This window comes from Uloborus diversus, chromosome 7 (assembly GCF_026930045.1).
Source record: "Uloborus diversus isolate 005 chromosome 7, Udiv.v.3.1, whole genome shotgun sequence".
Lineage (NCBI taxonomy): Eukaryota > Metazoa > Arthropoda > Arachnida > Araneae > Uloboridae > Uloborus > Uloborus diversus.
Window position 1 is genome coordinate 69,895,546 of NC_072737.1, and position 24,614 is coordinate 69,920,159.

Sequence of the window (24,614 nt, forward strand, 5' to 3'; positions counted from 1 at the left end):
AGGAACAAAACTAATTTTGCGGAATCCCTGCATTTTGGTTTGAATGTGTTTGCTCTAAAAAAAGCAATCCTCTATCATTGTGCGAGATTGTCGCCACAGGGTCACAATTTGTCATAGGAATGTCGTCATTGTCTGAAACAATTTTGAACATACTTTTAAGTAGAATATTGTTGACTTGAACCCTTTAAGCAGCCACGACGTAAAATTCCACTCTTGGATGTATCTCTTAGTGAAGGAATATTACATCATGGCCGCTTAAAGGGTTAAAGCATTATCTGTTTTTGTGCCTTCTACATTTTAAAAGTAAGTTATGAATCATCCTTTATTTACAGGATAATGTTAGATTTAAATACAAAGTCAACTACACAATTAATGGGCAAGATTTTACAGACGTAGGAGAAGTAGACAGTCTCTTAACTCAGCGGTGACGCAACCAAAATAGTTTCAAGCATGAAGTCTATTCACATCCAAAAAATATTGAATTATTATTTGTACAGTGTATGTAAACATATTATATTTAGCTGTTTGTTTTACCAACTATACAAGATTTTTACTTTTAAAAATAAATTTAATTTTTTGATCAAATTATCTTATTTATTCAAAATGTCTTGATTTTTTTTAATACTTACAATGCACATTGCTGCTGTCTCCCCTCCCCCTCCTCTTTTTTTTGTAATTATAGTTTAAATAAGAAGTTGCAGGCCAACAAATGTTCATTTTTTGCTTGATTAGTTTTATACCAGAATTCATGTGTGATGTTTTATTTACAAAGTATTCAAGCAAAATGGGGTTTTAGGTTTTTAATTTCATTTGCTGAAATATGATGTGCGCTAGTGTTGCAAAATATAATTGCTAAGATTTATGCTCTGCATTCATTTTTTAGACCCCCCCCCCTTTTTTTTGCTCATTTTTTAATACAAAAAAAAAATTCGTCGGCATGCTGTATATTTCATGATTTTGTGTTAAAATGCATCCCCCCCTGCCCTCTCCTTCTCCATGCTAAAAGTTATTTTATTTTTAAATTCATCTTTTTGTGGCTATATTTTTCATAAATAAATGTTTATTTGTGCACAGAATCAAATTAGGTATACAAGAACAATTCATAAATTTGAATTTGTATGCGTGCTTATCTGGTTTAAGAGTATGGACTAATAAGAATGCCCCCAAGTATGAATCGCCGATTAGAATAAAACTTTGCACATCAATAGAACACTTTAAAATAATGAATCTGTATTTCTTCTTATTGGCAACAAAAACCTTCAACGGGGGAAATTTATCCCTAAATATTGAATAATTAAGAATTAGAGGGTAAAACACATTTTATTTTAAAGTTTAGTTATGAAAATTCAAATAATGACTGAAATTTTGAAAAAACTTAACAAACTGAAGTTGACGTGTTTCAGGATTTTTCTGAAAATGCTATTTATAGGGGTAAACCATCCCTCGCAATCTTACCCCATCTCATGGCTAGCTGCCTATGAGCAATTAATTCCATGTCAGAAAAATCACCTTCTTGACCTCACCATTTCCGATTTCAATAAAATTTGGCATGAAGGACACACATGACAAGATAAGTAATCCTGCTAATTTTTAGTTTTCTACTTTGAAAATTGTTTGTAAAAGAACTCAAAATATACAAAAAAAAAAAAAAGTGTGTTCTTACAAATAATTGAAACTTCTCTCCTAGTTATAGCAAATAGAAAATGCAAAAAATATTATACAGCTTAAAAAAAAAGCTTTCTACTGATATATAACATGATTTTCTTACGATAAATAAGTACGATAATACAATATTACACCGTGATGGGATAATATTATCCAATATTTAGGGGTGAATTTTTCCCTATTAAAGGTGTTTGTTGCCAATAAAAAAAAATCATGGGTTCAATGTTTTTAAGTGTTCTAAAAATGTACAAAGTTTTATTCCAATCGGTGATTCACACTTGGGTAAGGTTACTTGTCAGTGTTAAATTTAACTTCTTCAAATATTATTAAAGAAAATAAGTATATATTTTTATAAGTGTACTGTTATAAATGTGCCACTTTATTATTGATAACTATTTCTGCTATGAAACACTATTCTCAAATGAAGTTAAATTCATGAATGATGCAAAATTCATGTATGTTTTATTTTTCTGCCCCTTCCGCCTTTTTTAATTCATTTGTATACACTGTGGCATAACAAAGCAGGGATAAGGGATTATAAGAAAAATTAAAATTACTTGCATTCAATTTAAATTTAATGTGCAACAAGTGAACCCATTCACCACGAAAATAGTTTTTACCATATAAAATACTTTACTGCCTAAAGTGATTTTAATTTTAACATTAATCATTGAGAACTTCTTTTTTTTCCACAAAATATTCAATAATTTCGGTTTATCTCAAATTATGTTTTGAATGTATCATTTGGAATTATTTCAAAATCATGTAGTAAAAACTAAATCTAAATACAACGAAATCTTGACACCTTATATCATCGGCACCATGCTAAACTAACGAATGTGAATAATCGCCATTCGCGTTTTTCAAATTTGATGGGTTGCTGTAGTGCTCAAAAAGGGCTACCTACTATTTATAACTACTTCAAACAATAGTCTTACTCTTTAAGTTATCTATCTTTAAGTTACGTGCCAGGTGGAAAAAAAAATATTGTTTTGGCTCTCCTAAAAAGTGCCAATTTTCACATTCGTAAGTTTAACATGGCACTAAAGATATGATTGCCCTTTCCCCAGTTAGTGGCTAAATGGCAGAAAAGGTAACATGCTTTAATCACACTCCATGGCTGTAGATTTCAATATTTGTTCTTGTAAGAAGATAGTAAAAGTATAAATTTTTGCATGAGCTTTTCAATTTTAGCTGATTTAAGTATTTAAATATTGATCAATCAAATTGACATAATTACTAAAAAATATCGATTCATTTGGAGTTATTAATTTATTTATTTTCTTTTTATTTTTTGGGTATGTGTGTGTCAGATTAAAAATAAAGCTGAAACAGAAAACATGATCTGAAAGGAATATCTCATACATTGCAGGAAAACGCAGCTTTTCAAATGCCCACAAATATACTTTTAGCTTTGATAACAATAAATGCACAATTCATGATTAGCTACTATATTTTCAGTTTTCATTATACTTGAGGAAAAAAATCAGTAAATTTATCACAAAAATGAGAAATTGAGTAGATGTTATTCTTTATTTGGTATTTTAAAATTATATATATATACAGGGGGTTACAAAATTCTTGGTTAAGTACCGATGATATAAGAGCCCATTTGGAGCAGAAATTAACTTAGACACCATGGTCTATCTCCAAGTATGTTTACATTATTAGACTGAAAAGTATCATTCCTATTATTTGAAGCCACTAAAAACATTGCAGAACAGAAAAAATCCTACATTATGGCATCTGTATCATTGCAATACCTCTTTTGATGGTGAGGCACAAGCTCTAAAACATCCAAAAAATAAATAAATAAATAAATAAAATAGATAAATAAATAAATAAATAATAATAATAACATATAAAATTATCAAAAACAGTTAATGTTTGCTAGACAACCCCAGAAGCAAACAGCAATCCTTGCAGAGGCCCTCTTCTCAGTTGGTGGGGCTACCATAAACTACTTTTTCCTATTTATAAAATTATTTTATTAATGAATCATATGGAAACTTGGAAATTTTTAGAATTAAGACACCTTTTGAACTAATAACTTGATTTGATTTACAACTATGATGTCCAAATGAGCTCTGATATCACTTCTTAAACTATTTACCAAGAGTTTTGAAACACCCTTTATATCTGTTAATTTTAGGTTGCTTATTATTGATTTTTTTTTTTTTATCTTCATACTTTTTGAATGAAAATTGACTTTAGTTCTAACATAAATCTATTTATGATGGAAATATATTTTCTGCTTATAAATTATTTGCAGGCTCTTCAAAAAATTTGTGTATGAACTGTGGCCTAATTTATCAGCAATACTTCATTACCTTTCATTTTAATCCTTAAATAAAGATAACAATTGCGATTTTAAATGAGCCAAGGAAAACACCTTTGTTCACAAAAATGCTGGAGATTATATGCAAAATAAAAAATATTAAATTACAAAAATGTTTTCCCTTTAATTTCAGTTTTTGTTTTTTACATAGTTTTATGTTTGAAAATATCTACTGAAGCAATTCAAAAAAAAAAAAAAAAAAAAAGAAGAAGAAGAAGAAGAAATAGCAGATTTAGGGTACTGAAAATAAAATGGTTTAATTTATTTCATTTAAGAGTTTAACTTCTTAACATAAGGATCAAAGAACTAGACCTTTTTTTTAAATTAATAGTCTATAAATTATTTTCTTTCATACAATAACGTGAAAGTTTTTATTGCATTCAATTTATTTAATTCAAGTTATGAATTTTAGGTGTGTTTAAGTGTGTATTTTTGTTAATTGACCAAGGTTTGTCTATGCAGTAATTTATGATGCATAAAGCAATCATCTTTTGCCCCAACATTTAATATTTTTCTGAAGCAGTCTTAAAAATTCAGTACACCATAAAACTATCTTTTCACATAAACCATTTTGTCCTCCAACCTCTTTTGAATTTATTTTTTTTATATTCTGGTCCACTTATTCTTCCTCACTTTTTAAACTCTTTCTTTAGAATCAAACAAATTTATTTTTTGTTTATTTGTCAAATCTTGTATAATTGAGGAGAAATTAAATCAGGATTTTACACCAGAGGGATAGCAATTTTTTAATTGTACTTTAGAATGCAAAGCAATTTTCAAACTTGCGATCAAGTGCTGACAAGACATCTCTGAAAAGAAGCCATGCCTGTTTTTTTCATTATTATTATCATTATCAATTATAACTGAAGAATTCTCACTGTAGATAAAAGTAATGAAATTTCAATTACCCCATAAAACTTTTGGCCACACATATGGAATCAATAAAGAGTATCCCAATAATAAAAAAAAAAATCAATGACGTATGAATTTATCTACAATATAGAAAAACAACAGAACGCTTGTTCATAGTCATGCTCTTAACCCAAAACTTGAGTAGAGGGTTATACGTCAAGTAGGATGAGAATTGTAATCGATTTATTCTGGAGATTTGGGCAATGCTTTTGTTACCAATCTACATTGCGAGTTATACATTTCTGACTTCTCTACAAACAAGAACATGCAATTTTCAGCTAGATTCATTTGGTAAGATGAACTTGTGATTAGTTTTATTTGAACAGGACTGATGTGAGCTGTTTATAATAAAAAGGTTTTTTTTTTTTTTTTTTTGCAGACCTAAGTCATTGTAAAATTAAATCTTAAATTTCTAAAGTGAATTTTTTTTTTATTGTACAAGTGCAAATATTGTGATATTGAAAGTTTTAAATTTGCAATATTGTACAATTTTTCATTTATTGGGGGAAAAAAAAAAGTTTTTTTTTTTTTTTTTTTTTTTTTTTTGCATATTCATTCAGAATTTTTTGAAAGTATAAAGTATAAATTATTTTTAAACATTCCAATGCATTGCAATAAGTGAAGACAAGTTTAATAAATTATGTAGAAATATTTTATATAGTTTGTCATTATATACTAACTTTTGAGTTTGTTTCACAATTTTGAGAAAAAAAATCAAATGTATTATTAATGGATTACATTATGCTTTGTTGTGGCTTGTGTACAAGTTTTTTTGCTATGTTAGTGTTCTAAACAAAATTATTTAAAATGGAATTAAATGTTTTAAAAAACTGCATTGTAAAACATTCAGAAATTATTTACAATATAATAATTACTGAATAAAATTTTTATGGAAAAAAAAATCTAGCATTTTCATTTAGTTTTCTGTACACGAGGTAACTTTGAAGTTTTAGTCAGTGTTTAGAATAATATAGTGAATTTTCAACTTGTTTATCAGAGGCCATTGCTCATAGATAGTTTAAGTTTAATATTGAGTAATTCAGGTAAAAGCGTAAATATTTATAGCACATTGTGATGAAGAGAGAATACTTTGGGGTGTGTGAAGATTAGCTGTGAGAAGGAAAAAGGTTTTATGAAAACGTTACTCTTTGAATCAAAATATGAAAAAGAGACAAAAGCATCACAAAAGAAAAATAATAATGAGAAAGAGAGGGGTGGTGGAGTACGTTCATTTAAAGGAAATTAGAGTTCAAAGTGTTTGACTGAGAGTAAAAGGTGCATTGAAAGTGTAAAACTTGAAACGGTTTTTTCTTTTGAAACAATTTTGTTATTTTTTAAGAATATCAAAGAATTACTCACAATAAGCTCTGCCTTTGATATGCAAAAGATTTAGTTTTTAAAAAGTTAGAAAACTGAAAGAGAAGAATCACTACACTGAAGAGCTATCGCTTTAGCAGTCGCATCTGCTCAAAAGATTTGTAAAAGTAATTCTAAAGCAGCCTATAAATTTTAAATTAAAAATTGAGAGAAAAAGAAATAGGCGGTATACAGTTTTTTACGATTAGCTTTTACTATATCGCCTATATTTCTTCTCATTGCTCATGTAATTAATTCCTCACTGCGCATGCGTGAAAGATAGCCATTTAAATCATTCAAAATTTCCCCCACAACAGATTTGACAGCTTATAAATCAAAATTCCAAATGAATATCATAAAAACTTAAAAAGATATCGACAACCTATGAGCCGAATTTCAATTATTCACGGATAGCCGAGGAATTAAAGAGATCGTTCACAAAAACCTATTCATATCACGAATCACACTGCACCATTGCAGGCAAGTGTTGCAAATTTGAACTACCAATTATGATTTGTCGCCTATCCGAGCATTATTGAAATTCGACTCTTTAGGTAGCTGATTTCTTTTTTAATTTTCATGATATTCAACTGGCATCTAAAAAAGTTTGAAGATGGCACATCAAAAGCCATCAAGTGTTGACAGTTGTTTGGGTTTCAAGTAGAGTCCCAGCAACACTTGCCCACCGGAATTCGCTCCACATCTTGCGGAAGTGTGTCTCAGAACTCATAAGATTGGCGTTAACAAATACATAATTTTCAAATGCTTCTCTACTTAAAAACAAATGTTCGTCATGATTAATTGTTCTTAGGATTTATGACTCGTCGCTAAACTTTGGTTGACTTCAGAGTGTCAAGCAAATTTTTCAAAGAAAGGATTAATTTAAACTGAAAGTCAAAATTGAAATTTTGTGAATCACAAAAAAAAATGTTGCTTACTGCGCGGAGCGGGGGTTGGCCCGTTAAACAAGAGTTGCCCATAAACTTTGTACCAACCAAATCTTTTCGATTTCCGAACTAAATCCGAGTTTTCGTAAAATCAAGGCTCGTTTCAACAAGTGCGACTATTCATATATACATGTGTGTGAGTATTTTTGCCTTAAATGAGGGCGAAGTGTTGATAAATTGACTTAAAAAAATCAGCAATATAGTAATTACAATCTGCAGAAGAAAGAAAATTTTAAATAAATTTTAAAAAAATAATTTGAATTCTGAAATTTTGAATTCAAATTATGTTTTTCGCAATCACGAACTGAGACAGGACCCTACTCATTGGAGTTATTGTTTCTAGAAACAGTTCCTGTCCCTCCCCCCCAAGCCTGCCTCTCCTCCTGGGCGGTTACGTGTGCATAGTTGTGTGTGGTAAGTGTAGACTTGTGTGTGTGCGCAGACCTATGTGTATGCACGTAGGCGTGTGTGAGTCATAGGCGGATTTAGGACCGAGTTCCTGGGGGGAGCAGGATTTTTTTTTTAAGCAACATTTTTATTGCCCCCCACTCCTATGTTTTTGTCTGTTTCCTGTGATGCATAAGTCCATGCTTTACTTTTTTGTGTGCCGTTTTCATTAATGTGTTTTCATGCTGTCCTTTTTGAATTGACCTTAAGAGAGAGAGAGCTGGTATCAAGAGAGTGATGCAGCGCTCCCTTTTAAGTGGGAAATAGAATATCTCCAATTTTAGGGGACCGGGGGGTTCTCCCCCGGAGGAAATTTTGAAAAATAGATATAAAATTCTGCATTTTGAAGCCTTATAAAGGTTAATTGGATAGACATAGAAATTGATAACTAGATTATACAGTTGTACAGTATTGTTCAAACTTCGTAAGAAACAGCCATTTTAAGTTTGAAAGAAAAAATAAACTAGTTTTCTCATTGCAACAACCTTTTTTTAATTATAAGTAGTGACAGTGGTGGCGCTAGGAAATCCCCGACAGGGTGGCAAACTTGCCCGACAGGGGGGCATAGACAAATTTTAGTTTGCAAGATTCCCCCCCCCCCCCCAGAGCCTGATCATCCTGACACTAGACATGGGGCACATTTCTATTTCAGGAAATTCATTTTGTGCCGCCCCTCCCTCCCCCCATTCCAGCTTTTTTTTTATATGTTGAAGCAATAAAATATTTCGATACTTGCGTTCTTACACAACCGTACTAAATTTGGTGGTACCTCATATCACTGTAATATATACATTTAAAAAGTAGAAGAGATTTAGTAGTTTACGATAAATATGTAAATGTGGTTAAACTTTTCCCGTTGCAGTAAACCGTAAATACCAAAATGATCTATCATATAACTTTTAATAGTAAGTACAGACTAAATTTGGAGTGGTTTTCTGATTTGCAAAGAGATCACACTTTTAAGGCGAATTTTTATCAACAAATAGATTTTTTCCTTGTTTTGGCATTTGCAAAACTATCAATGATATCATTGTACTCTAGATTCTGAGTGAAATCATTATTTATTTTTAATTAACATGATAAATTAAGGGGATTTTAGGCCCCCCTGAAATCTAAGAGGAGGGGCCTGTGCCCCACATGCACCAGCGGTAATCAGGCTCTGCCCCCTCTAATTCAAATGACAAAGAATTTAATCATTCTTTGCGTCTAAGAACACGAATTCCCTATAAAAATTAAAAGCAAAAAATAAAAATTTTAAAATAGATAAAATGAAATATGTAGGGAAAAAAATTAAATTTAAAATGAAAAACATGAAACTAGGCTTTTGTGAGCAGGGTCATCGCGAGATCAATAAACTAAAACTGTCTGAGAATTAGAATTTGACGAAAAATCTGAATATGATGTAAAATCATTATAAATGTGTGTTCAACAGAGTTTTATGCAGAGAAAGAAACTTAACAACAGGAATTTAGTTGTGCGTGTAGAAATGAGGGGGGTCCGAGGGTTCTCCCCCGGGAAATTTTCGAAATTGTAGCTCTGAAAACGCAATTTTAGATGATCTTCGGTAATTTCATGGAGAGAAGGGTTTGGGTGCTCACCCCCAAAGAATTTTAAGAAATTGAAGTCCAATAAATGAAATTTTCGTCGATCTGTAATGGTATTTCATAGGGAGTGAGAGTCGAGGTGCACCCCGAAAAAGTTTTAAAATTGATGCATCGAAAACGCAATTGTAGGTCATGTTTGGTAACGTTAGGGTGATGGGGTTAGTGACCGATTAAGATACTGACGGTTCCCCCCCCCCCTCCTTCCGTAATCAAACCTTATAAAAATACAAATTTTACGGAGGGAAACTCCAGGGCTCAAGGTTATAGCGGTGCTCATCCACTAGCTCAAAATATTTATTGGGGAGCAGAGAAACTCACATCTTAAGTAAACAAAAGAAGAGTAACTAATATTAAGTTAAAAAATTCAGAAGAAACTTGAGTCCGATACCTAGCTTTATATTTAGATGAACCTCGCGAATCAGAACAGGTATAAAATTAAATTTATTTATATTTTCTTTCATTATATTATTTTTCCGGGATAACTTGGGAAAGCATGGAAAAGGGAAAACGATTACAACTACTAAGTTTTGCTAGCGCAAAAGCAGAATCAAGAGAAAAAATTGAAAATCTTTTGAAGAGCCTAGTTTGCTAAAACTCATTACAAGTATTTTATTTGATAACAAATAGAAATTGGAAACGGGTAAAACATCATCGTACAAATCACAGCTATTTGGAGGAAAATGTGTGGGCCGCCGAAGCGTGTTTGAAATAGAAAATAAAAGTTAAAATGTAGTGAGCGAGAATTATTGAAATGAATAGTCACACCAGCAGTTCTAAGCAGGACTGCGGAGTCGGAAGAAAAATGACCGACTCCGCAGGGAATTTTAGAGCCTTCGACTCTGATTCCACCCAAACTGGCAGAGTTGCAGATTTTAAGGGAAAATGATCGACTCCGACTGTTGAATTTTTAAACCTTCGACTCCTGACTCCGACTTCTTTGCCTCAAAATCAGTCCGACTTCAACTGCTCACCGTTGGTTCTAAGTTTTTGAATGTACTAAACGAAAGTAATGTGTGTGTGTGTGTGTGTGTGTGTGTGTGTGTGTGTGTGTGTGTGTGTGTGTTTTGTGTAATCAAAAAAAAAAAAAAAAAAAACGAAACTTGATAATATGATCTGCACTATGCTAAACTCGGTACAAACGAAGGTGAAAAATCGCGAATCTCGTTTTTCAAATTCAATGGTTTGCCGTAGTATTCAGAAAGGGCTATTACTACTGTACACTCCCCATTATCCGCGGAATTATTGGCCCAGATACCGCGGATAACGAAAGTCGCGGATAATGCGAAAAAGGTTTAAAACCAGAGGTAAAGAAGACAGAAATTATCTTTTGCTTGAGAATGATTGTATTGTAAATAAAACGTGAAACGTTTAAAAGAGATGCGGCATTAAAAAATATTTGTATTTCAAGCTCTACAGAACTAGAATAAATTAAAATTTAAATCATGAGTAGAAACTTTCCGTCAACCTAAAACATTCAACAGCCCAGAAGTGAAAACAGTGACCACAACAAAAAAGACCACCCCCATCAGAGAATTCCCAGAAGACCTGCAGGCGTTTTCCTAACCTTTCTCAATCGGAACAGATGATAAGGATAATGTCATACGCTCCTTCGGGGATAAACTAGGGGTCTTCAGTAAACACATGTGTTTTACCGAAATCAGCTGAACGCTTTCCCTTGAGGCACGTGTCAAAGAGAAGTTGATGAAAATGCATAACGACTTTCACGTTTTTTGAGAAGGAGCACTTGTCATGGGAAAGGGAAAAAAAAATCTGGGACGAATTGATTTCAGATCCGTGTTTTTGAAGAACAAAAATTTTCTCCACAAGGATTAAGTTAACTATTTTTTTTTCTTTTTCTGAGACTTTCGCGGATAATCCGCTCGTGGATAATCGAGAGTTTACTGTACTTCAAACAATAAGATTTACACTTATTTACTGTTATTTATAAAAATCAAAACATTGAAAATAACTAAAGCGTCTGGTGGACAAAAATATTGTTTCGGCTCTCCTGAAAAGAGCCAATTTTCACATTCGGTAGTTCAGCATAGTGCCGACGATATTACGCCATAAACAAACCTATTAAGTATCAAAGTAATTAACATTAATTGCACAAGTTTCTCTTGTGTAAGGTTTTTCTTTTTTTTAAATTAACTATATACCTAACTTTTTTATTTTTCAAATTTTTTGAAGCATTCATAATTCGAAAATGCATAAAAATTAGTTTCAAACTTTTTATTGAACATGCCAGTTGAAATCTGTCATACTTTCAAATTTCAAGTTTTAATTCACTTTCCAGACTAAGGGGGGGGGGGGATGCAAATTCAAAGTCTTACCTCAAAACTTATCTACATGGACCATTTTTGCAGATCTACGGAGTCGGAGGGAAAATAGCCGACTCAAACTCAGGGCTGGATTTAACGGGGCCCTAAGCTATTTTAGGTATGGGACCCCTTTTGTAGTTTTAACAACGTTTCTCTCGGTGGTGTAAGAGAGAGAGAGGCTTTTTTTTTTAAATTTTTTTTTCTCCTTTACTATGGCTGTCTCTTTCATCTGATACATACAGCAATACTTTAATTTTTGTTGATCGTGTTTTAATGTGTTTTTTCTGATGTCCTGTGTTAGATTGACCTTAAGAGGGGAAATGTTATCAAGAAAGTGACACATGACTCCCCTTTAAGTGGAGTACAAAATATTCCCAATTGTAGGGGGCCCGGGGATTTCTTCCCGGGAGGAAATTTTGAAAAATAGATATAAAATTCTGCATTTTGAAGCCTTATAAGATGTAGTTGGAACTACAAAAATATCAGGACAGAAATAGGCAAACAAAACTTTTTTTAAGTTATAAACTCTTTCAAAAATTAAGATAATACACAGTAAAAATTGTTTTTGATTCGAAAAACCAATGACAGCAGTCGACAGAGAGATACAGCGCGGGAAACGAAAAGACAACTCATTGCTTCTTGCTCACATTGGCTTTCGATACAATTAGTTTTTAATCACCCCTTCAACTCACCGACAAACAATTCAACTCCGACTCCTTTACCTTAAAATCAGTTCGATTCCAACTCTCACTCCGACCCCGCGATCACTGGCAGTGTTACAGGCATTGAGGGAAAATGACTCCGACTCTTGGAATTTTTAACCTACAAATGCCGACTCAGACTCTTTGTCTCCAAAATCTGTCCGACTCTGACTGCGCAGCACTGCTTTTTTACACTATTTTAGTACTTGGAAAAAAAAGCGTAATAAAAAAATAGAATATAGCTTGAAAAAAAAAAAAAACTTAAACAAGATTGAGTCTGGTATCAGTCTGTAAGATGGTTTGATCGATCTCGAAGGAGCAATGTTGACTTTTGAATTGGACTTGGTCCGATCAAATGATTACAGCGGTCTGGGCTAAGCGCAGCTTTTACTTTAAAGTTAGAAACATGAGTTTCGACTACATGATAACATCTGAAGAAAATAAATTTGGAAGCAAAATGTATGTTTTCAATTGCTTTTAACACATGATTTATTTATTTCTTTAATTTTCCCTTTTCCAAAAGGTTCGCCCCTCCCCCTCCCCCAGACATTTTTCTCAAAAAGAACACAAACCCGATGTTACCAACCCGACGCCCGATGCCACCAACCCGACGTTTAATAATCCAATGATTGTTTGGTGTGTTGATTCGCCAAGCCCAATGTTTAGTAAATCATTCTCATTTCTTCTTCATTCCCAACAAAACTATTATGCAGTCTACAAACAAGATCAATATAAGTTTTTGAGAAAAATGTATTTAAAATGTTAAACATCTATTTGCTTTTATTATATTAGTCCAAAGAATTTTTTTCCTGCATTTAGCATTTGCCGACAAGACATCATTACACTAAAAAATTAAAACATTAACTTTAGTACATACTTTAGTACACTTCCTTGTATGAGGTAAAAGGATAGTTTACTCATCGATATGTTTTGTTGCAGAATAATCCAACAATAATCAGAAAAGCTGTAAATAACTATAGTAATAACTTACTTGTAACTTCTGAGTGAAAATAAAGTACTTTAAAACGTACCAATGAGTGCGTCTGGGTCTGCACACTTGACATGCTGATGAAGAGCTGTTTAGCGAATGTAATAGAAAAGCAAAAATCTCCGAAGCATGTTTTTTCTCCCATGACCCCCCCCCCCTCTCCTCTCGTCATTGTCATTCGGTACTTATTTATCTCGTAACCCGATGACGACGCCTTAGGTCTGACTGGTAATCACCACTACATTCTGCAGGGACGGGGAGGGTAGTCTAAGTGGTAGTCTTTTAGTCTAAGTGGACACCCTGAGGTCAAAACCAGCTCATCGACACCCTGCATCGACAAACAGAAATGTCAAGGATCAAAACACACCATTTCCCCCGAAGCAATAGCTATATTTTGTCACCATCTGGACGACGTTATACGGACTCGGGCTAACCTTGCCTCAAAGGGGATTTATTTTTTGTTTCCTTTATATATATATATATATATATATATATATATATATATATATATATATATATATATATATATATATATATATATATATATATAAGATACTTCTACTTTTTTTCTACTAATTTTTTTTTCGAGTTCATATATGAGAAAATTTTTATCATTTACGATAAACGCCAAAGCAAACAGATTCCCCGACGAAATACTAAATTTTCCCCGACGGGGGGGCAAGACGTTTCCGACAGGGGGGCAATTGCCCCCCATGCCCCTCCCTTGGAGCCACGTCTGAGTAGTGAAGAAAACGAAAAGGAATAGAGGTAGTGTATCTTTTTTTTTTCCTGGCTAAACAGATGAACAATATGCAGTAGAAGTAATTGGAGCCTACTTTGCTTAGGATTTTCAAAGACTTATCTAATTATTTTCAAGGACTCTAGAATAAATAAAATTATTTAACGCACTTCAATTGTACTTTCCAGTCTCTGGTATTTTAGTACTCGATTGTAAATTTTTGCAGTTCTGTTCTAACTTTGGGAGAAATAGCTATTTTAACTTTAAAAGAAAAAAGAAACCATTGATTTCTCATGACAACAACTTTTCTTCAGTTGCAAGTGGGGCAGAAAACGAAAAGAAATAGAAGTAGTGTATTTTTTTTCCGTGCTAAACAGATAGACAATATGCAGAAGAAGTAAGATAAAAGCAATCAATGCAAAAGAATTCCCAAAATACTGCATTCGGGATTAAATAAATAGCAAGATATGAAACATGTGAATCACAAAAATTTATTTCAAATAATATGTTACAAACGTGAGAACCATGATTTTTACATTTTTAATACAGGATGTGGCAAGGAACTGAATTTGACATATGTTGGCATTCCTCCCCCTCTACCATTTGTTAGAAATTTTAAAATTTAAGGTTTGTAGCCACACGTTTCTAAATATTCAAGGTTTTCAAGCACTTAAAAATGAAATTAGTTTTTTCAAGCAATTTTCGTTTTTTAAGGAACAAATCATGAATTTTTTTTTTTTGGGAGTTAGGGACCCACTTCAAAGCAGGGGCCTTAAGCAACAGCTTGTTTATCTTATAGGCAAATTCAACCCTATTTGTAATTCACTCCTACCTGTAAATTTTTGCTTGATTTTTTGTAGTTTTTTACGAAAATTCGTCAGTTTTTACGGTTAAAGGATTTTTACGATTTTACCAATCTTTGTTAGGTTTTTATAGACTTTTATAAAATTTCAGCAAATTTTTCCTAAACTTTTGATGACTCAATTATTTAGATTTCAAATATGACAAGGACTGACTCACTTAGACTTAGATGATTATGATTACCTTACTTTTTAAACAGTATTTATAAAGTAAGTAAAATTGTATTCTCCTTCTAAGTAAAAAGATTCATTTAATCAGAACTCTCAGATAACTGAAACTTATTCAGTTTGCGATAGTATTTATTCTCTTTTGAGAGAGAGAGAAGGAAAAAAATCTTATGTTTTTCAGAATTTCTGAAAAGGCTAATTAATATACTAAGAACATAAACATTATGCACAAATAAATACTTGAAATGTGGACACAAATCATAACGAGTAGATCGTTCTGTTAGCGCGAATGGGGGAGGGGGAGATTTTCCCCTTTGCTTTAGGTTCTATAATAATCGTCAATTATTATAAGTGTTGCAGCTTAATGTATAGCTCGTTTAGCCTATATTTTCATTCATATACTTGCCCAAATGGTTTTCAGTCCAAAATAGTGAATTTAGACACATTTTCAGCACCCCAGTGAGAGTTGTACTATTTGTATTTAATGTTCGTTTTTTTTTTCCCCTTTTCTTTTCTCCCATCAGAAAAGGACATTTGCTTTTCTCTTCATTTTCATTAAACTATTCAAAAAAGAAAAAGTCATGGATTTTTTGTTTTAAGATTTTGGAAGATGTGTTATTACTACATAAAGTCCTCCCAAAACGGGGGGGGGGGCGGCATTGCCCCCTATAAATCCACCCATGCCCTTCTGAACTATTCAAAAAAGAAGAAATATATATATATATATATATATATTTAATTTTTGGAAGATGTGTTGTTACTACATAAAGTCCTCCCAAAACTGGGGGGCATTGCCCCCCCTAAATCCGCCCATGGTGTGAGTGTGTGAGCGAGCGTGTGTGTAAGACATGGACGCCTCGGACCAGGAGAAGCGGATAGCTCAGGACCGGAGCAGTCGCGCCGCGCCGCCTGCAGAGGACGGTGGGCGGTGGTGCTGCAGAGGTTTCTGGTCCAAGCTGAAAAAGGCTCGGAACATCAAAAACGGTCAAATGAGAACAATAAGCAATCGTGATTGCTCAATAAGATGTTTTCTCCGCCTTAAAATTTGTTCTTTTTTGTGAACATGTTTTTTTTTTTTGTAGTTTATTGATACATTATTCATTGAGTACTCATTTCCCCTGCGCTGAAATTTTTAAAATACGACAAAAATACACTCACTGGGCGGCGAAGAGCCTTTTTACTGCTTCTTTCCACCTTGTTTTCTCTCCTATCGCTGCATCGTGCCAAAAGTGGCCAATTGGCGACTGGCTTTGACCAATCATAAGTGTAGAGATTCCGCGACAGCTAGATACTTAGCGCAGAATGTTCTCTGTTTAAAATAAGTTTTCGATATCAGCTGCAGTTTATTTTGACAACATGGCGAGTGCAGACGATGAGTATGACACAAGTTGGTAAGATTTATTTACCGTGTCCATTTATAATTACTCAATCGATTACTCTTGTTTCTGACAAAGTTTAAAACTTGATTGTCTTTTTGATTTGTGTTGTGCGTAAATATTCAACCGAATTTTTTGTATCGTTCTAATTCCGGCAGATCATCCAGTGTTTGTTTATCGATAAATTTATCATTCATTAAAATTTTCTGCTTTTGATCATTGGTGTTTAAATATGTTTTAGGGTAACAGATTTGAAACAGGCACTTCTTTCTGAGTGCAGTCTAGAAAGTATTAAAAAAGTATGCCAAGGAAGACCACTTCCAGATACTTTGAGAGCAGAAATTTGGAAGGTAAGTGCGGACCTTCTTATTATGAAATAAATTTCCTACCAAAATTTTAAACTTAATCTGGAATTTTTTTGAATGTAGTATTGATTTAGTTCGATTCATTAAAATATGAACTGTTTAAAATGTTACATTTAAGTCTTTTTATAGTTCTATGAAATTCTTTCCATTTGTTTTTCCCTAAAGTTCATGGCACAATATTTCTATTGAAATATCATTGAACTCAAAACTCATTTTTAACCTCTGAAAACATGCTTGGGCCAATCTGAGACCATGTTTGGGTGTGTTATTAAAGCTGTGGGAAGATCAAGTGCTGCCTGCAGAAATGAAGTTTTAAGATAGTTAATGAAATGTGTTTTGAAATCCAAACTATGTTGAAATAGAACTTTTTTTTCATGATTTATTTCCAGTATTAGCCATTCCAGTTTAAGCTTGTCCCAAAGACGGACTGTGAGGAAAATTCGGCCTTGGCTAGTGTGACCAGACTTTCAATTTAAAAGTCAGAACATATCACTGACAAAGAGAACAATGTTTTTTTCCCCAGAGGCTCAATATATCACCAAATTGAAGATTTTCATACTGACATGAAAAGAATTTTGAATACCATTTATTCTTAAATTTTGAACTTTGAGCATAACTAATAAATGAGATATACTTCAGATTAGAGATGTACCGAGTAGCACTTTGGCCTAGTAGCCGAGTACTGAGTACTTGGCCTTTCACTGCTCGGCCGAGTTACCAAGTACCAATTATGTTTTAAGAAAAACCACCGACGCACATGTGATGAATTTTGAACTTATTAGAATAGTAGTATAGACCTCCTTGTCCATTAGGGTGCATCATACGCCCCATCAAATTTTTTTTTTAGTTTACAAATGCCTTGTCCCTAAGCTAGTTTTATTCTACATACAAAATTAATAATTTTTGTGAAAATTTTTCCAATTTGAACAATATCTATGTGTGCCACCTGACAATTGAAAGTTGTGAAAACTCGGAAAAATAACACATTAAGCAATTTTTTACATTTATTTAATTATTGAAAGAATTATTTGATTTATTGAAGCAAATTTACAGTATATTTCATTACATTACTTTCTTAAATATTAAAGTTTGGGTTGAAAGTTAGCTTTTAATCAATTTTTTTCCTTTTGCGAAGATTTTGGAGTTTTTTTCGATCATGCTCAACTACTTGTAATATATTCTGGTAATGATCTTCAGTTTTGGCGGATCCTAAAAAGTCATTGGTCAGCTTTATTCCTCGATCAGCACAATTGTTTACTACATTTATTCCTTTCAAATTAGTTTTTGAAGTCTGATATGAAATACAATTTAGCCATTGTTTAACATATTCCACCATGAATTCTAAATCTAACTTCAAAATTAAAAATAAAGACAAGGAATCAATGCTAACAAAATCAGACAGTGTGAAAGGTAAATCAATTTCTGTTGGAAACTTTGGTTTTCCAAATGCCATACCAAATCTGTGTTTTGAATTAGAAAGATTAGCTGGTCTAATGGCTAACATACTGTCAGCATGAGCATGTCGGTCTGCTTCAGGCATTTTATCACTCCATAGTGCCAGATGTACAGTTTCTTTTGTCAGATAACCAAAGGTGATTTTTAAAAGCATTAATTGCACTTTCAGAAATTTCTGAATTAATTAATACTATATTTTATAAGTAAATGAAAGAATTGCAAGTCATTCCATGGTGCATTAAAGACAGAAGTGCACGTCATCCACCTTGAACTATATACCAAAGTGACGAAATCAACAAAATTTCTAAATTTTAAAACTTATTGATGTGTAGTTATTGTTCCAGTTGGTAGTTCTTGGATTTAATGTTGATATAAGCAAATTTTTAATGAATAAATTAATTTTGCCATTCATTGTGCTTTGTGTAACGCTCCTGAGCGCTTAAAGTCGCTTACTAAGAATAAAAGACAAAGTTGAACAAATTCTAAATATTCACCTCTTGCAAACGTTTGATTTAGCTAATTTGATAATATTGTTTTTGTACTCTTCTAATCTTTTTGCAGACTTACTAAATGAACTGTCATCAAATTTGGATAAACTTATAAGTATATTAGCATCACTCTCTTCCACAAACTGCAGTAATGTATAATGTTTGTGAAATATTTTAAATATAGATATGTCTGCTGTCGATGCTTCAATTTTTAAATCGTCAAACACATGTGACAATATAATTTCTCCAATCTGGTGACGACAATTTGACCACAGGAGAGCTTTACCGAAACCCTCTTGAATAGCTACACATGCTGCAGTTACATGTCCTGTATTAGAAGCAGTTGTGTCAAACGACATATTAACTATTGAGTCAGAACAATTCCTTGAATTAAGCAAATTAGTTGTTAAATTAACAATGATATCTCTGTTTTTTTTTTTTTTTTTGTCTGTTCCTGGTGGGTATGCTGGTACACCAAGAAGCTTAATTTCATATAATTTACCCACTATAACTGTAAGCCTTTCTTCTGCAATATTTTGATTAGTTAGAGTTGGTAAGAGTTTAGAATCCCAGTGCAAATTTGCAAAATCATAACCATTACATTGATCCTAACAAGCTTTGGCAATGTCTCTCACACTTGATGGTCTTGCTCTGTCTGTTGTTGCATATGTTGTTGAAATTTTGGATGAATCACCACCAGCTTCCAGGGCATATTTTATGGAAATTTGACTGTGTGGGCAACTCTAACTTCATCAGAAGGAGGGGGGGGGGGATTGTAAATGTGCAGTTTATGTTAGTTGAAAAATCGTCAAAAAAGAGTTGGGGTGTGAAAACTGGAATTAGGGAAATTATTGCTAATGGTTGTTTTGTTCGATAGGAAAAAAGTGTAAAGAACATAAACGCTGTGACTCAGCGTTTAAAATAGTTCAAACAGTCACTGAGTTTTTGAATTTTTTAAATTTTATTCATTATAATACAACCATTCATTTTCATTTTAATACAACCAAATTCAAATAACATTGTCTTTTTCAAAAAAGATTTCATATAAAACCTCTTTTTATAAAGTTCAGCTTTTGGTTTTCTTTCTCTTCGGTTTTTAATTTGCAGAAATTTTATGACGGATGGCCATAACCCATAACCGATGAAAAAATTTAGGAAAATGTAGGTGGGCAATTTTATTTGACTTTGGGGCCAATTTTATTCGACTGTGTGGGCAATTGCCCAAAAAAAAAAAAAAAACCATTAAAATATGCCCTACCAGCTTCTGCTATTAAAATTTTAGTGTATGAAGCTTGCTGTGCTGGTGTCATTTTTAAATGTGTTGCTAATGATATAACATCAAGCTGTTTTATAATATCATGTGGAATAAAAGCATATGTACCAGTTCGTATAGTAGGATGATGATTTCTGGTATTATGAGCATTATAAATCTGATCTATCGGATCTGTCTCATCACTTGTATCATACATCTCACTATCTTCATCTCTTTCAATTTCATCAATAATAGCTGAATTAAAAGTTGTATTGAAGTTGCCTGTTTCCTTGGCTATTTTTTCATAAAATTCTGCTTTTGACATTTCACGCATTTCCCAACGCTTTTTCATTTATTTATTTTTTATGTAATATTTTATCATGTGAGCCAAAGGTTGCTAGACGATCACTTTTCATAAATTGAAGAAAAGCTAAAACTTCTGAATTTTTTGATAAGGCATTCTACATTTTTAGACCATAATGAAATTTTTTTAGCTAATTCTTCTTCCATTTTCTTTTCTTTATTAATGGAATTTGTTGTATTTCTTCTTTGAAGAGGAATTGCTTTTAATTTTGTGTTGTCTTCATGAAGTTTTAGTATTTTCTCACAGGATTTACCGTCAGTCAGGGACGTAGCCAAGGGGGGGGTCCAGGGGGTCCGGACCCCCCCCTTCCTGATAGGTCACTGTCCCCCTGCACTTACATAAACAGAATTTTCCAAAAAAAAATTTTATAAAAAATTTTTTGTCCTAAATATTTTCATTAAGCGACAACTTTCTCACGTTCAGTTTTGTTCAAAACAACAGACCCTCTGGGAGTGGGGGGGGGGGGGGGAGAGGAGCGACAGAAGTCTTCAACCCGTGGTACGCGTCGCAGACCTGCCCAAAGGAGACATTTAGTCCCCTGCCTCGCAAGAAAATCGCCAGCAGCTATCCGAAAAAGGAGACATTATAGTAGTGCCCGTCCCCGCAAGGAAATCGCCGGCAGCTCGTAAGCAAACATTTATTGTTAACGAAAGCTTGATGAGAGTCATCAATGATGAAAATGTCGGAGACAGGAAATTTGTAGGAATGTTTTTGCGGGAAGGTCATACAAAGAGGAAAGCAACAGTAGGGTCAGCCGCCCTTGTAATATAGCACCGTCTTTTTAGAAGGTGCCTAAGGCTCCTAGAGTCGTGGATAGTGCAAAACTCTGTTAGGTCGCACATTCACTTTCTCTATCACTGCCATTGGTATGGGTCGGTTGCACGGAAAATTAAAGGGAAAAATCAGGAGCACAATCATAAACACATAAGAAAAAATTAGCCAACCCCCACTGGGTAAGTTGTATTGCAGTTTTTTTTAAATGTGTTTTTTTTTTCTTTTTTTTAACAATAGGAGCAATTTTATGCATTCTCTCATTTATGCGTTTCTCATTTATTTAAAAATTTATTCAGACAGAAATAGCATCGAATATCATTTCATTTTTTAACCAATCAATTCAATTTATTTCATTTATAATTTTCATTCGTAACAATGATGAATTACTTATATCATTGTGTCCCGGAAGCTCACAACTTTTAGCATTCATCTAATACTCTAAACCTAGTTATTTTACTAACAATACGGAAATATAAAAATTTTAAATTTCTACCCTTTTTCTTTGGAGGTAATATTTGCCCTATTTGTGATAATATGGCAGCACTAAAATTAGATCCCAAATTAGATATACTGTAAAAAGCTAATCATCCTTCGGTGACAAATATAAAAGGTTTATAGGTAGTTTGAAGGCTCAATTAGCAAACATTTTGCTCTAAGTCATCAGATGTTGTAATCTAAAAATTTAAAAGAAGATAAATCTCTTGTAAAAACTCTAAGAAAAGTTGTAAATGCCTTTCTACAACATGGTTGTAGATTGTCTTTCTACAACCATGAAACTAATGTCTGGAAATTTGTTCTGAATATTAGTTCATTTTCATCACAAGGTAACAGATTTTTTTTTTCTTTCACTCTTTCTGAGCAAAAATGTACCGAAAAGAACTAGAATTTTTGCGAATGTTTTATCTCTTGTGTTTTTATATATGATTTACAAAAAAGGAAAAAAAGATTATGTATCTGGAGGTAGTAAAAAAAAAGATGCATAAATAAAGGTTAATACTAATATAACAAAATTGATTTCAGTGATATCAAAGTTTAAAAAAACAAAGAAATTGAATTAAAAAAAAAGTCTGGATGTGTTTGATTTTTTTAGTTTTAAGTTTGGAATGATTAACACATGTGTAAAGATGTATAAGTTTAAAGATACATATATAATTCACAATGAAATTATTTTAAATTATTATTTTAAAATACTAACTGAATTGTGTTCACGAGGTCAAAAGGAAAAGTTATTAATTAGTTTAACTGAAAATATGTATTTTCTTCTATCTTCTAGTTCCATTTTTCGAATAAAAGCTATGTAATATGCATATGCTTCATTTAGCAAATTTTTTGATAGCTATTTACTGACTTCTTTGTATTTAAGAATTATTTAATAAGTATCTGTACATTCATGGTTAAAAAGCACAGTAGACTCCGAATGCAAGAATAATAGTTGTTGTTCTTATCCTCATATATGTAATAGCCGATAATCGAGTAATGCTCTTGACCTCATCAACAATGAAACTCGCTACACGCCATGATAATTAGATAACATGTTTTGGTAATGTTTAAAATGCAGGGAAAGGCTTTATTGTAACAAGGCTGAACTGGATCCAGTAACTAAACTGTTTTACTGGTGAGACTGTCATTTCAGGGCACTAAAGAAGCGAAAAAGTGGTCAACAATGAACGTTATCTACTGAAGCTTAGGGCTAATCCACTGGAGTTAGGGTTTAAAATATCAACTATCAAAATGTCACCAAACAGGCAATTTCTTCGTTCAAATGTGGAATCAATTTTCATCTTGACGGGCGATTTTCTAGTTGTTATATAATTTCAAAATATCAATTTAAATCATATCTGGATTTTTAATTTACAACTTTTCTTAGAGTTTTTACAAGAGATTTGTCTTCTTTTAAACATTTAGATTATAACATTTGAAGACTTAGAGCAAAATGTTTGCTAATTGAGTCTTCAAACTACCTATAAACCTTTTATATTTGTCACCGAAATATGATTAGCTTTTTACACTATATCTAATTTTGGTGCTGCCGTATTATCACAAGTAGGGCAAAGATTATCTCCTAAAGGATCGAACTCGGATGACTACCGCCAAATGTAGAAATTTAAAATTTTTATATTTCCATATTGTTAGTAAAATAACTAGGTTTAGAGTGTCAAATTTTGTTGTGATGATTCGGTACTGTTACTATCGGTCATTTTCCTACAGTTGATGTTTAAATTGAAATTTTAAATTTAGAATGGAACATTTTGCACAGAAGTTGTTTTGAATCAACTTAATAAACTAAATCAAATCCATAGTTCCGTTCATTTGTTTTTCTGAAGAGGGGTCAAGACTATACATAAAAATACTATGTATATACAATGTGTTCGTAAGTGTATTTATTCATTTTCCTAAGTTCTAAAAGTAATACTTCCTCTTATCACCCTTAAATGACTCTGCATGCGAAACTCCTAAAATAGAAAATGTCCAAGAAAAATGTTTATTATCTTTGACGGCCTAAAAAATAATATTTATAAACAAATTATCATTCAAATTTTCTTCAAAAGTTTGACAAAGAAATTTTATTGTTTAACTTAATTCATCGTAAATACCATAACTGATCCTTAGATATCTATTTTAGCAATACATCACAAGAAAATACTTATTAACGAGCAACGATACTTTCTATGTATTTTATGTGTTTGAACAGCTTTAATAATGTTTTCCTAAGCTTTTATATGAAAATACTATAAAAAAAGATGAAGATTAGAAGTATCATTCCATTTCTTATCGTTGAATGAATTCTAAAAATTTAAATGAATTAAGAAACATTTCGAGCTTTTCTTTAATGAGCCTTGGCGATATTTTCGCCCATAGCAGCATTAAATGCAGTCCAAAATCCAATTCGAAACAGTCAGGAGTGGGGAATTATGGAGCATTTATTGAGTTAGACAGTTGATAATGTATTCAGTAAGTTACCGCCCTATAGCCAGGGCTAAGGCAGAAATACATGAAATACACCGCCAGCTCAGTCAATTGACTGAGCTGGCGGTGTACTTCATGTAGTTAAAATAAATATGAGCTTTTTTTTTTGAAAGCAAATATATTGCAAAGCTTTAATTATCATACTTATATTACATCATTACTTAATTAATCTAATTATCACATTTATTAATTGTAGTTTTGATTGGAACAGTATCAATTTATACAATTATCAGTTAATGCTTCTGATTTAGCATACTTCCATTTCTAAAGTTCGTGCAACCTTGGACCCCCCCCTTAACAAAATCCTAGCTACGTGCCTGCGTCAGTAGTAATTGGAATCTTTGCTTTTGCATAGAAATAAGATATTTTTGACAAAACATGTTTTGAAGAATCCCATTTGGTAATATTCTGATTGGCACTTTTCTCAATACGATACATCAAGCAACGAAGCAACTTGCAAGCTAGAGGGTAAACGTGAAGCCTTAAATTCTGAGTCCGCTTGAGTTATTCTACTTCAAAGTTCAAAC

At 32.5% G+C, this 24,614-nt stretch overlaps 2 protein-coding genes across 2 annotated transcripts in view; both read left to right on the forward strand.

Moving 5' to 3' along the window:
• The window catches only part of LOC129225826 (ADP-ribosylation factor-binding protein GGA1-like), an 80,305-nt gene extending 78,529 nt beyond the window's left edge, over positions 1-1,776 (forward strand). Inside the window, exon 16 of the mRNA XM_054860340.1 lies at positions 333-1,776. Coding sequence (XP_054716315.1) covers positions 333-428 — 96 coding nt within the window. The 3' untranslated portion in view covers positions 429-1,776. The remainder of the gene's footprint in view (positions 1-332) is intronic.
• A 14,604-nt stretch (positions 1,777-16,380) lies between these two features.
• The window catches only part of LOC129225611 (TBC1 domain family member 23-like), a 48,374-nt gene continuing 40,140 nt past the window's right edge, over positions 16,381-24,614 (forward strand). Inside the window, exons 1-2 of the mRNA XM_054860077.1 lie at positions 16,381-16,437; positions 16,664-16,772. Coding sequence (XP_054716052.1) covers positions 16,403-16,437; positions 16,664-16,772 — 144 coding nt within the window. The 5' untranslated portion in view covers positions 16,381-16,402. The remainder of the gene's footprint in view (positions 16,438-16,663; positions 16,773-24,614) is intronic.